Source organism: Hoplias malabaricus, chromosome 3 (assembly GCF_029633855.1).
Source record: "Hoplias malabaricus isolate fHopMal1 chromosome 3, fHopMal1.hap1, whole genome shotgun sequence".
Classification (NCBI taxonomy): Eukaryota; Metazoa; Chordata; class Actinopteri; order Characiformes; family Erythrinidae; genus Hoplias; species Hoplias malabaricus.
The window spans coordinates 53,080,166-53,093,763 of record NC_089802.1 but is presented as its reverse complement, the minus strand read 5'-3'; the positions used below and the strand labels follow the sequence as shown (position 1 = coordinate 53,093,763).

At 40.3% G+C, this 13,598-nt stretch overlaps 1 protein-coding gene across 3 annotated transcripts in view; it reads left to right on the top strand.

The window, feature by feature from the left end:
• gabrb3 (gamma-aminobutyric acid type A receptor subunit beta3) overlaps positions 1-13,598 on the top strand; it is a 56,691-nt gene continuing 43,093 nt past the window's right edge. For 2 of the 3 annotated variants that reach the window (XM_066666315.1, XM_066666314.1), the window contains exons 1-3: positions 3,689-4,480; positions 4,603-4,694; positions 4,967-5,034. In XM_066666315.1, coding sequence (XP_066522412.1) covers positions 4,401-4,480; positions 4,603-4,694; positions 4,967-5,034 — 240 coding nt within the window. In that variant the 5' untranslated portion in view covers positions 3,689-4,400. Of the gene's footprint in view, positions 12-3,688; positions 4,481-4,602; positions 4,695-4,966; positions 5,035-13,598 lie in introns of those variants that run through there. The other variant, XM_066666316.1, reaches the window with a different exon arrangement.

Below are 13,598 nucleotides of genomic sequence, written 5' to 3'. Positions count from 1 at the left end.
TATGACACAAGGTAAGCAAACAATCTTAATCATCATATGTAGAAATGTGTGGTGTGAATAAAGTAAATGAAACATGTGAGTTACTGTATTCGCTGAACCAGTCTCCTGTACTGCTGGTGCACAGCCATGTGCTTAGCTTTTCACAGCCGCCTGAATCCCTTAAAGTTTCAATAGCTATTGCAGCAGACTTGGAGCAAGCCCGTCTCAATCTAAAACAAATCAGGACTCCAGTGTCAGCAGCATACATGCATTATTCATTCAGCAGCACACAATATTCGCTTCATCCACAGGATCTATTTATCTGTGTCCATTCAATCTGGGAAAGTATCTGCAGCATCTGCAACTTGACATAAATGGAAAGCAAAACCTTTTCAGGGGAAGCCAGCACAATCATGTTTTCATTCTCCCCCAGTGATGTTGTACTACTTTTCCCCTTCGGTGGATTAGAGGCAGCATAGATAGTAACGCTGCATACACCTCGTGGGAGGAATCAAATATAGTGACGCAAAATGCTGTATAAGCATGTCTGATGTGTTCTGCCGCCGGATCTGGAGGCCCAATGGAGGCCATTCAGATCAAAGCCCTCGTTGGACCTGGAGACGTTGGCCTTGGAGACAGAGATGGTACTAAAGGCCTTGAGTCCACCCACAGCCTATTTGGTTGACTACCATCGCTTTAAATGCTTTAACAGCATTTGGCTCGCTGTATGACTGTGACTTGGTGCCATTTGCTCAGCCCACACTCCCAGGAACCTTTGCTTTTTCAGACGGATCATGGTGCGCGAGTGGGCTGCTTTGTTTGGATGATGAGTCGTGGGCGTGTGTGGGTATGTGCTGCAGAGAGAGCACCCAACACCTGCTTTTCCCTCTTTGAAAGGACTGCTTTTTTATACATCAATACTTTAAGGAGCAGAAGAACTGCTTCCATATGTGTGTGGAAAAATGCAAGTGGCAGTTTACGAATTTGTTTGCCTTTATTTAGCACCATATTTGCCCCACTATCATGCTTAAAACCAAGTATGAACTAAGTATGAAGGCGGATTACTCGGATTATTATGTCAAATGACTGATAATAAAAGAAGCCAACCTTTCGCTAAGATATAACAAGATATATCGTGATTATTGCACCCTATGTATACCCTATATTTAATTAAAAATAATGCAAAGGCAACATTTCAAAACAAATGCCCGCAACACCTCCTAAGCTATCGAACTATGCACAGGTGGTTATTTTTAGCCCTTTGCGAGACCTTTATTTTGTAAGACTGTAGTGTCTCCTGAGTCAGTAGTTTACATCCATTGAAGACACTCAATTCTTTAACCCTATCATCTTCCTAAAATAGTCCTCAATCTCAGTCGGAAGTCTTGGAATATTCTTTCCCAGACTTCACTGTCTCGCACGAGCCTCCTTGAAGACTGTCTCTCGGCTGTGGAGCTGTGCCGAGAAGCAGAACCCCTTGGCCCATACTTCCGGAGTGTGCCTCTGAAACCATTAGGGTGCAATAATACCGCGCCCACGCCTCGCTCCTGATCTAATGGAGCAGAGGGGATATGAGACGGCCCCAGACAGACTGACAGTGCTGTCTGAGTTTGTGTCCAGTCCACAAAGGGCTCTTGTCCGCAGCCTCCCCATACACTCTGACCAGGATGTGCCACACTAATGAAAACAGATCAACTTAATGAGATTGTTTTATCAGGTTGGTGATAAGTTTTGTAAAGCCCTGTAGCAGCCATTTCAGTAAGGCTTAATCTCCTGCAGACTGTCAGGCCTCACCAAAAATCTGATTATGGATTATAAGATCTGTCTGGAGGCCCCTGGAAAAAGCTTAATATCCATTGATGGAGAGAGCAAGTGAAGACAAGTGATAGATCATATTGGTTTCATCACACAAAGTGTCATTAAAGGATCCTTATTTCTCTCCCTTGTGTGCAGCATGATGATCTATTTATCATTTGTGTGTGTGTGAGTATGTGTGTGTGTGTACGTACCATTACAGGCGCTTTAATGACTACCTAAAGCACCAGCATTTGAAACCATCCCACAGGCTCTGTGGTTTCCATCTCTCTTCAGAGAGAGAGAGAGAGAGAGAGAGAGAGAGAGAGAGAGAGAGAGAAGGAGAGAGACAGAGAGTACCTGTATCCATAACATTCAAATGGAGGGGGAAGTGCTAGTACTTAGCAGTCATGACAGTTCCGATGAAAGCTGCCACAGATTCAATGCTCTGGAGTTTGAGGGATCAGCTCTTAAACTGTCTACCTTCCATAATCAGTGAATTGTAAAAGATGAAGTTAAGAGATAAGACGTCAAGTCTCTGCTCAGTGTGTGTGTAATCTCTGAGCCAGTCCTCCACTGCTGCCTTTTCACATGAGATTTGACTGATATGTATGTCTGCAAGCCAAGTCGAGAGATCTAGTAGTTTGGAATGTACTCCACTCCGATGAACAGAAACAGTTAAGCACACAACAGAAAGCTCAGGCCAAAAAAATCATATGGGCTCCAGTGCAAAAACATATTGTCTCTCAAGTTAAGTTTACTGTTAGTCTCACACAAGCTGATCCATCAAGGCGTGTTACTACTGACCCTACTAAGAAGGCCTTTAAAAGGCCTACATTGTAGAGTTTGATGTAGTGTGTGAACGCTAGATTCAGAAATATGCCATTCTCTCCTCAGTCCATACCATGCCAATTTGGAAATTAAGCTGCTTAATCAGCCCTTTTAGGAGTGCATTGGTATTACTGATGTCACAAAAATTCAATGCATTTACCAATATCCACCTCTACCCTCATATTGACACTGCAGTTATAATGATTGTTTCAGTCCTGAGTGCCTTTTGAAAGGCATTATCGAGGGTACCCCATCATACATCATTTTGATTTATAAGCCTTAAAGGCAACATAGACCATTCTAGGGAGCTACGGTTGTCACATCAACACAAACTCCCCAGTGTTTGTGTTTATTCAGAATCTCTGCATCCTGAAAGGTTGAACTTTGAGTAAGAAACAAATAAGTGAATTTTATAACTTTATATATGTCAGAGGCATATCATCTACTGCATGGTTACAATCTTACTTTCTATTTAATTTCTAATTCTTTCTAATGGGTTTACAGTTTAGGTGGTGTTAGTGTGGTGTAATCTGAGATAATGATGATAGCTTTTCTAATTTTTCTTTGTTATAGATGTAAGCTTCCAGAATTCACAGTAAAATACAATAACACACTGTAGTTCATGAAAGGTTTTTACTGTAAATATGTACAGTAATTTTCTGTAAAATTACAGAATATTTTAGAATGTATATTTGTCTAAATATAGTTACTGCTAATGATTACATATTCTGAACAACGCATACTTATGTAAATCATTTAAAATTATATCAACTAATTTCTTTTCGTAAGTGTTGAAGTGTTGTTTATTCCTGTAGGCCACGTTGCGGTATGGCACCACCAGGCATATTTAAATTAAGTCAATTCAAACACTGTAAGCGTGGGCTTTGCTAACACTGCCCACTTACTCTCTTTCCCACTGCTCCTTTTGAAAGAAATGACGCAACAGAGTGGCAGAGTTTTAAATAACATGTAGCCTGCATGTAGTGGACTCTATCGTAACATTATAGACTCTGGTGTCATTTAAAGATACGCCATAGGTTCATTTATCATCGAGAGAAAAAAAACGTTGAAAAGCGGAGCGCGCGCCGCCGTTGCTAGTCAACCGTCGAGTCACGTGAACGCGCCTCGGTTTGAGGCGATGTCTTAATGGCGTGAGTTTCCTCAAAGTGTGGGCAGTGTGGAGCCCACACCTCCCCTTAGTGTCGTTATCGGTCAGTAAGAAGCCTTTGGAGTTGGAGGATTTCATTCACAGTACATGGTTATATTCCTGTTTTGCGTCTTTTTCTTCGTCGTTGTTTTTCTGTTTCCCGCGCATTTTAGGGTGTCTCTGGTGCGCGCACGCTCCCCCTAACTGAACGACCTGTACGATTTCAGTGCCAGCCTGAAAGAAAACAACAGAGTAGAGCTACTCTCAGGACTCAAATAGCGGTGTTGCAGGGTTTTGCTGGTGTTTGGAGAACGCCACCGCTGCCAGGTGTGAGAAGCGAAGGATGGAGCTTTGGCTGAGCCCTAAACCCCGGCTCCTTCACGGCGGGTGTGTGTAGGGTCTGTGGGCACGATGCGAGGCAGCTCACGAACAGCAACGCAACGTTTCCTGAGAAGAGCGAAAAGCCGCGGAGTGCGAGCACTTCTCTCCCCCCATCCCGGCGCTAGCGGAGTCCAACATGAATTCATCAGTAGAGAGGCGGTGATGGAGTAGCGCTGAGCGGAGGAGACCTGTAGCCGGGCGGAGCACACACGGAGGAAGCCTCACTACGTCCGTTCACTCACTGATTCCTCGTCAGAAAGAGTAAGGAATGGTTGGGGCACCGAGGCGAAGGCTGTTTGGTGTTCTCTCAGTGCCGGTGCTTGTGGCTGTGGTGTGCTGTGCTCAGAGGTAAGAGCAGTTGGAGACTGGTTCAGCTTAGAAGTGCCGTTTTGTTTTGTTTTTTGAGAAATGAGACAAACGTTTTTGTACTTGTTTTTGTTTTGTGTGTATGTGTGTGTGTTCCGTTCCAGCGCCAACGAACCTGGCAATATGTCTTTTGTCAAAGAGACAGTGGACAAGCTGTTGAAAGGGTACGACATTCGTCTTCGACCTGACTTCGGAGGTATGTTTAGGGCTCAGCCTTAGATCTGTGATTACTTTTTGGGTATGGGGGAACTTGTGAGCTGCTCCTGTCATACTGGAACAGTACATGTTGCTCAGGGTGGTGCTGTTATGTAGGGCTGGGCAGTGTGGTAAAAATAAGTCATTTGCTTAATACACTGGCCAAAATGGACCTATTTTGGTCCAGTTACAATCAATCTGTATTTATCACATTAACTCTAAAATATTGCCATATTACCCACCCCCAGTAATAGTTCTCTTTCCTGCTTCAAGGTGCACCGGTTGCGGTTGGGATGAGTATTGACGTTGCGAGCATAGACATGGTGTCTGAGGTCAACATGGTAAGTGCACTTTTCTTCATTCTGTTTATCACTAATGTATTTCCTCTGTGATGTGCATCACATTGTATATGGTGAACAACTTTGTCAGGTTTTGTTTGTGGGGTGCTGCACGAGTCTTGCTGTGATAAACATAGTGGTGGGTTACATGGAAGTGTGTAGGTCTGTCATTTGTTGCTTCGTGAGAGTGGCTCTGTCCGTGGTGCTGAAATCAGCCCCTTGTCTTCTTTACACTGCAGAGGTAATGAGGGCCCTTTATATCTGAGTTGTCCCCCACAATAAAATGTGGTTCACTTATGCAAAACCTCATGTTCATAGGTGAAAAAAGTTCATAGATCGGTTGCAAAGTTTTTGTCACACAGTCCTCAACAATATCACAGTCGTAAGGAATCAGTCTTTTACATGGGACCAAAATAAACATTGTTTTTCATATGAACCTTCCTAAGGAAAGTCACAAGGCTTTTTCTGTATGCCTGGCAGAGTAGTTATATATGTAAATTAGTACCAAATACAAATATGAAGTATATGCATTTTTAAGTGGCCTTTTAAAAAACATTTTGTGACAATTGTGGAGCAACACAGAGCAGGACAACAGAACAAATTAAATTAGAAATTAATTAAGTATTTAAGTAATGTTTGGATAAAAATCTATCCACATAGTTTGCCCAGATTTTCTCTGCTGGGTCAGATTTAACCTGGATTGATCACTAGGGTAACATTTTATTTATTTATTTTATAATTGAGAAAAAAATGATAAAAATAAAGCTAATCACCAGGAACCTGGGAACCTAGGACTCTGGGAAAATAGGTATTCTCCCATTTTGCTTGTACCAACATATTAACTTTGACCCAGTATAAGCTAAACGAGCTGAACACTGTGATCACATTTGTTGGGAGTAGAGTAAACAAAATGTGTAGTGAAGGGAAGGGTTGGGTGATATGACTTGTTTAATTCGCTCCACTTGCTATTTAACCTCCCTATGTCCCCTCTATTGGCTACCACAGGGCATTTAAAGCTAAAGCAACACTGGTTTGATAAAATCTCACAATGCCAGGACCATAAAACCTCACAATGCCAGGACCCTGTGGAAATAAACCTTGTTGATCTCTCTCCGCAAGCAATACTCGTGCAATTACACCTTGCTATGCCCCCTCCGTGAGGTACATGGGTGACGCTAAAACTTGTTCACCCTGCTCAGAGAGATATCCCACTGCTGTTAACTCATTCAGCCTGCACTGACGATTCCCTTTTTTTACATGTTATAATGATCTATGTATACACATTGGAGTCAGCAGAGACATATAAAAATACCCCAAATCAGTGCATCCCTAATATATACCCATTCATGTATTAAAATATTATAGACTTTTACATGCTAAATGTTGTTGGGTTTGCTTTAAACATCAGATGTCCATGGGCTACATAGTCATAGTCATGGGTGTAATCCTGAGTTCATACTGTTAGTGGTGTGGCTTTTATTAAAGCAGCAGCACAATAAAGATGTCTGAAATTCAGACTAAAACATTATTTATCCTAAGCCTCTAGCTTACTGTACTGGCATTGTTGTCTCTAACCTGGTGTAAAGCTGTTACGGACTGAGCCTGACTCTTCAGTCTTCAGTTTACTGGAGGGAATAATAGTAGATGCCTTCCTGACATTAACCTATGACTGGAAGCTGCTTTTGGTGCATTTTGAGTCAGCAGATGTTGAGGGCCAGCAGTATTGATTGGCAAGCTATCAGAGAGCTTACAACTCATCTGTGTATGAGGAATACAGTTATACTGTCCATTAGGTTGTAAGAGGAAATGCAGATCTTGTAGAGCTTTCTAAATCCAGTGCTCATATGGCATATAGTAGCCTTATTTTATACAGCCCTTATGACCAATATCAGTATCAGTGTGGGTTATGTGATTGTATAAATTCTCATATGTATATATTTTTTTAATTTGTGTTTATTATATTCAGTCTGTTGATTAGCTTTGTGCTACACATTGCAAGCAGACTGGACCACACCTGGTGTAGACACAGGACCACACCTGGTCCCAACCTCCCTTAATGGCCAGTGAGCATATTACCACATGAGAACAGTCTGTCTTAATGGTAACCCTGTCCAATTTACTGCAGTAAACATGAAGAAGAACACATGAGCTAGCTCTCAAACCTGGTTCCGGCTGTTCTTTAGAAAAAAAGGATTCCCTTGTCCATACACAGTGGCGCCATGACCATAGAGACAACTGCATGCATTTAATTGACAGACACAATATTGTTGGGTTCTAGGTAAATGGACATAAGTGATTGAATATCATGTATGGTGTATCAAACATGTTACAAATATGACAAAAATGTCACATACAAGGCTGGGAGGCATATCATCATATGGCATTACATTCGAATGACTTAATAAATAAGATGTGGTCCATTCGCTTGCAATTGTTAGTCCAGTTACTGTACTCTGCCAGTTAATTTTTACGAGCTAAGTCTGTGTTTTTTATGATCCACGCTTTTGTATAGTGCCTTGGAAGAATGACAGTCCTCATAACACTTTCAGAAAAGTGTAGTGAGATTATTATATTATTTTAATTATTATATTATCTTAATAAAAAGTAGGCGTCCTGACAATGATGCCCTCACATAGCATTGAAACTGTTATTACAGTGTACTTTGTCAGTGCCATGTTGTGTAAGTAACATCCATAACATTTCTCTTAGGAATGCTGTTTGTTATGTGTCATAAACTCGCTGTATTATGGCTCTTGTTTCACACAGATGATGAAGTAGAGGAATGAAGGACAAAGATAAAGACTAGCTTTGGTCAGGTCAAGACCTCTAAAGCGTAAAACTTGAAAGAGAATCACTCTTCCAGCAATATTATCCATACAACTCCCTCTGGTAGAACTCTGTACAGTGCTTTACATTATGACATGACCCAAACAGAGATGCAAGGCACACCACAAAGTGTCAATGCCGATTGAAAGGTCCTGATTAGACTGTCCTTGATGTTTCTTGTTGCTCTCCCAGGGATTCTGATTAGCAGTGTGGTGCCATTAACTGCTGCACCACTGCCGCTTTACTAAAGCCCAGTTAAGTATGCTTCACATATCACTGTGTCATTAATATGGTCTAAGTGAACTACAGAGTACTTTGTGCAACAAAAGCCATGACGATTTGAAGACGATGATATACATATATGCATAAATTGTCTCTAAATATTGCGGGTAGAGACAACGAATGATTGAATGCTTTAAAGATCACATTCCTCAACTTTTTCTAACTCTTCTGTCTGTTTGTGTTCTGGACACAAGTCTGTATGATGTATGATGCCGTAGTGCAATTTTTAATGGGTAAAAAAAAAACAAGGTCCAATATGCTAGGCTTCCTAGATGTGCTTAGTTATTGGAGGGATTCTAAACGTTGGAAATCATGAAAAGAAATAAGGATACTACTTTATTCGTCCACCATAGGTGGGTCATATTGACTTATTTTTGCTGTTTCAGATTACTTAAGCTGGAACTGTCTCCAATTCACAGAGCTCTGCATAAAAGTAAACACAGACAAAATTTGCTACAAAACTATACAAATCTAGTTGCTTGTTTATGTGTTTGAGCATTTGATTTTACTTTTGAGATTTGGTTGTTTTGTTTTCCAACATAGGATTTTGTAATTGATTGCTTGCAATATGTTTTTGATATTGCCCTCGTGTGGACCACAGGAAGACTAGTGATCACATTGTGGAAGCCTGTGGGGGTCAAAATTAAGAATAAAGAGTTACAAATTAATTTCTGTGATAACTCAAAGAGTAAATAAAAACTTAAAGTCAAGTTAAACTTAAGCCATGCACAAACAACAGTCATTTTTTCACGCAAACACCTTAAAAGACGTGGAGCTTCTGAACGTAAACAGGCCAGAGAGAATTGCATTTCCCCAGAAGCGCCGACATTGACTTTAAATGCATGTGTACTATATATTATATCTTTTTTTAGCTGGGAAACTTGCCATTACTTGGTATCAGTTTTTTCTAAAGGAGTGCTTTCCTAATGCTATAAACATGTTGGAAAAACAAGAAAATGGTAATGTATCAGTTATACACTCAAAACACAAGAACAGTATTTTTTTATGTACCATTTCATAATTCCTAGTCTTACTCTCTCGATGATCATATTGATTTATTGGTTACAACAGCATGAAAACTTGCACATGTGGAATGTTATTTGGAAAATGAATTATTCAGCACAATCACATTATTTTTTTTGACCCTCTCAGCATAACATAACAAACCCTGTGCTAAAGGAAATGAATTGCACAGGCAGTGTTTGACCTTGTTATGAGGTCAGCCCTGCGACATAACTTACAGGACTCACGCAGGAAGTCCTGAGGGAGGTCTTTAGCCGAGGAAGGTAATCAAGTCGGCGCTAACAGGATTTGCCAGCCTAAGAATGGCACTTGCTCTTTTCAGATTAGTTATTTCAGTACAAAGGATTAGCTGCCTTTAGAGACACAAATTAGGATTACATTACACTTAGTGTCAGTGACACTGTGTGTGTGTGTGCATGTGTGTGTGTGTGTGTGCATGTGTGTGTGTGTGTGTGTGTGTGTGTGTGTGTGAAAGAGAGAGAGAGAGAGAGAGAGAGAGCATTTGGCTCAGCGCAGCACAGAACAGCAATCATATCAGGCAAAGCTTGTGAAGAAGGGATTACACCAGCCCGTATGATGATTATTCTGTGAGACAGTTTAACATTTGAGAGTGACAAGAAAAGAAGACAGTATTAAATATTGCTATGAAAACATAAACACAGACTGTCTTTCACTCTTTTTTGTTGGTGAATCTTTACATTTTTTTAAACCATTGTTCAAAATTGGACACTACACGATCTTCTGGCAGTGTTTTTAAGTCTAAGATACAGTAAAAAAGTGAAGTTTCCATGAGCTGCAGAGATGTGTACGGGGATGAGATTCATGTCTGGACCCTTCTTTTGCTCACAGCAGTAAGATGTGATTTGAACCTGCCAAAGATCACTCTTTAGAAAACGAACCCAAACCTGACAATGGCTTGGTGTTGTGCATAAAGAACCGTCCAAATCCAACTATTTAAAACAGTATTTGTTGAGCAGGAAGCCTCTAATGAATTGTACAAAAGACTAGTTGATTTATAGTCCCATTCACATTGGCACACTGGCAGAATCTAAAATACTCCACTCAGAGTTTACAGACTGCTCATTTGAATTTTTTCCTAGTCCTAGGCCATGTTTTCCTTTCATCAGAATGCTGTGTGTCCCAGCACAAGGCTTAATTCCAGGTTTACAAATAATTCCCTACGCGTCCGGTTTGGGACGGTTTGGGATTTTGGGTAGTCAATAAAGCGTTAAAGAATTCTAAGGCAGAAAAGCAACACTAGTTTTGTTATTTCCCTCAGTTTTGGTGATTTAAAACAATGCTGTGGTTCGTTAGTACGTGTATTAGCTTAGAATGATAAACATAAAGTGAAATATTCACTGTAAATAATCTGGCATATCCCAAATGTTATTTTGTGCAAAAACAAATGGCCAGTATTCTGCATAACCGTGCACTGAGCAGCTTTTAACCTTCACAGTGCCACCGAAGGTTACTCTTAGCTGTGAGCGGTACCTGCCCACTGCATGGTCCACCATTTCCTGTGTGAGCAAGAGAGCATGTTATTGTAATTTTACTAGGCTCTAAAGTTTAATAGTGTCATGCCAACCTTTCAAGTCTGTCACATGGCCACAAAAGCACGTATGCACACACACATGTGCACCCACACATGTTTGTTTATAAGCCTTGTCACAAATTAGGGTCAAACATATATCAATTACACACACCACAGGGAGATTTCAAAGCCTTAAAATCAACCTAATCCTAACCATAACCTTAAATGTAAAAAAAGAAATGTTTTTGTCTGATCTTACCTCTGACTTTCCTACAAAATTAAAACACTTGTGTTCAGAAAATGTATGAAAACAAACACATTAACACACACATGTTCACTTAAAACTGCACATATGTTGCGCCACACTTTTTCCATTGTGTTTAGTTAATTTCTGTAAATGGCTCCTGCTGTGTCGAAGGAGGATTGTAATAACTGAGCATGACCACACAAAAGGCTTTTTTAAATTTCAACTATTTTACCCTAGTTCAGGTCCCAAGCTACACTTAAAAGATGTTTGTTCTTTAATGCCAAGATTTGAAGGATGTATTAAAGCTGAGCTTTTGAAACAGGCCAAATATTTGGATGAGAAACAGCTGCTTTTTTATCCTGCTAGGTTTGCTGATTGTGTTTATTTATAATTTTATGATCGATGATCTTTTGTTTTTGGCACAGTGATCTAGGTTATTTTATTTGTATTATTACAAATTATTATCTGCGATTACATCACAAGATGCTAAAATGTATTCAAGGGCGATGGACAGAACTGCTTACATGTGCTGAACAAAGATGTCCACTACTGTCTACAGCTGTATTTCAGAGTAACGTAACATAGTGAGGAAGGCATTGGAGACAAGCCGGAGTTTGGAGCTGATTCCACAGAGCCTGACGTTTAGCCTGCTTGTGGTCCTGCTGGAATTGGAGGTGTCTGGAGTTACTGATTGATGGAGGTGATACAGTGACATGGTGTCAGACCTATTTGCCATGTTCACTGCTGATTAGTCTGACTCGTTAACTAAAGCGATGCCTGTATTGATTGACACACTGGCGTTTCATTTTTTTGTGCACCTTTAGTCACTCCATTGAGGTCTGATTGTGTGATATAGTGTATAAATAGCTTGCTGCCATGGCAATGAGGCTTGCTTTGAGAGCAGGAGCTGCGTGTGTGTGTGTGTGTGTGTGTGTGTGTGTGTGTGTGTGTGTGCGCGCGTATGTGTTGGGGTGGAAGTGAAAAATGAAGAACTAATGTTGTATGTCTGGTCAAAAGTCCATCTGTGTGTGTGTGTGTGAGTGAGTGTGTGTGTGTGTAAAGGAGATAAAAAAAAGCCCTTTCGCATCAAGGTACCATCCCCATACTTCATAGTAGCTTCACAAATTTACTTCCATACATGGCTGATCATTATGGCAAGACACTACATTTTTTGTTGAATCTGACCAGACCCCAATCCTCCAAAATGTTAGATGTGTGTACTAGTAATGCTTTATTAAAAATGCTAGTCTTGGAATAAGTGTGTCTTTCTTGCATAGCAGCCTTTGGGTCTGGGATGGTGTATATATTTACATACCTGATATCTTTTGATTGGACTGTACCATTGAATTATTATGTGTAAGCAACTGCCTATAAATGCAGGCCCTTCAATATAGTCATAGGCACAATAAGGAACTACTAATCGGGCAGTGAAAGAAGGTTCTAGAAGTTATTACATCAATTTTTAATGATACAGTCAATTGGCTATATGTAAACGTTTGATCTACTGAAAATCTAATATATTAAGTTACTTGTGAAATAAATCTAATCTCTAATTTAAGTCTCTAATCATCAGTATATCTTTGAATAAAGGTAAGGTGACACAATGTGAGGCATAAGTCTTTAGTCTAGGTGTGTTATTGTTTGTAGCATACAAAATACTATATGATTTATTTCTCATTGGGAGACTGGGCTGGACTTTCAGGTAAGCTAAATGAATTGGCCTCACTTTGAACTTTGACTAAGGTGTTTTTATGGATATGACATCAGCTGATTGTGAAATAAAATCTCCTGGGAAATGCCCACCTTCGATATGTTAATGACTCTGTGGCTGCAGTCAGATCTCAGTGTCCTTTAATAGCTCTAGAGCACTAAATGACTCACTTAAATACTAATGGTCAGCACCAAAACACTCTGGTATCAGGCTTGAGTTGGCACAGGGTTGTACATTGACTGAAAATGCACATGTAGGTCAAAGATAACCCAACAGCTGGGTTTACTGTGAAAGAACACAAAAAAATACACTGCCTCCCAAACACATGAGCAAAACAGCACACCATATACATAGATGTTCATTATTTTCCACAACAATGACCAGTGCAGAATAAACAAGTTGCATGTCACTGGTGTTTGTGTCTTAGATGGAAAAAAGTGCTGAGTGAAACTGTAAAAAATTCTATAAAAATTAACTCAGTCTAAACTAGGTATGATGGAAGAGGCAGATTCTTTAGTCTCTTTATAAGCAGCCCCCCCCCCTGCACAGACACTATTAAATTACACTGTCAAAATGTGCTGTTAGTAAGCAGAATATATCCTTGAAATCAGCAGCATTCAGACACAATCAGTGGGTCTTTCCTGTCTGTGTGGCAGCAGAAAGCCAGACGCCTTTACAAGCACTTTAAAAGTTGTTTGAGCAGGAAAACTTGTGTTGTCATTTACTCTGATAATAAATTGAGACAACGAGGGAAAGGTGTCTTTATTAAATATGAATATGATCGGTCCTCCCACTCTGTCTCTGTAGCCAGTATTAATTTTAAGTCCCTCTTTCTGGAGGTTGAGAGCAGCTTATAGCACAAAATCAAAGGCCATAGTCTGCACATAGACACACTTCTCTGTTGAGGATCACCTCTCTGAAGTTCAGAACTATTTTCATAAATGCAG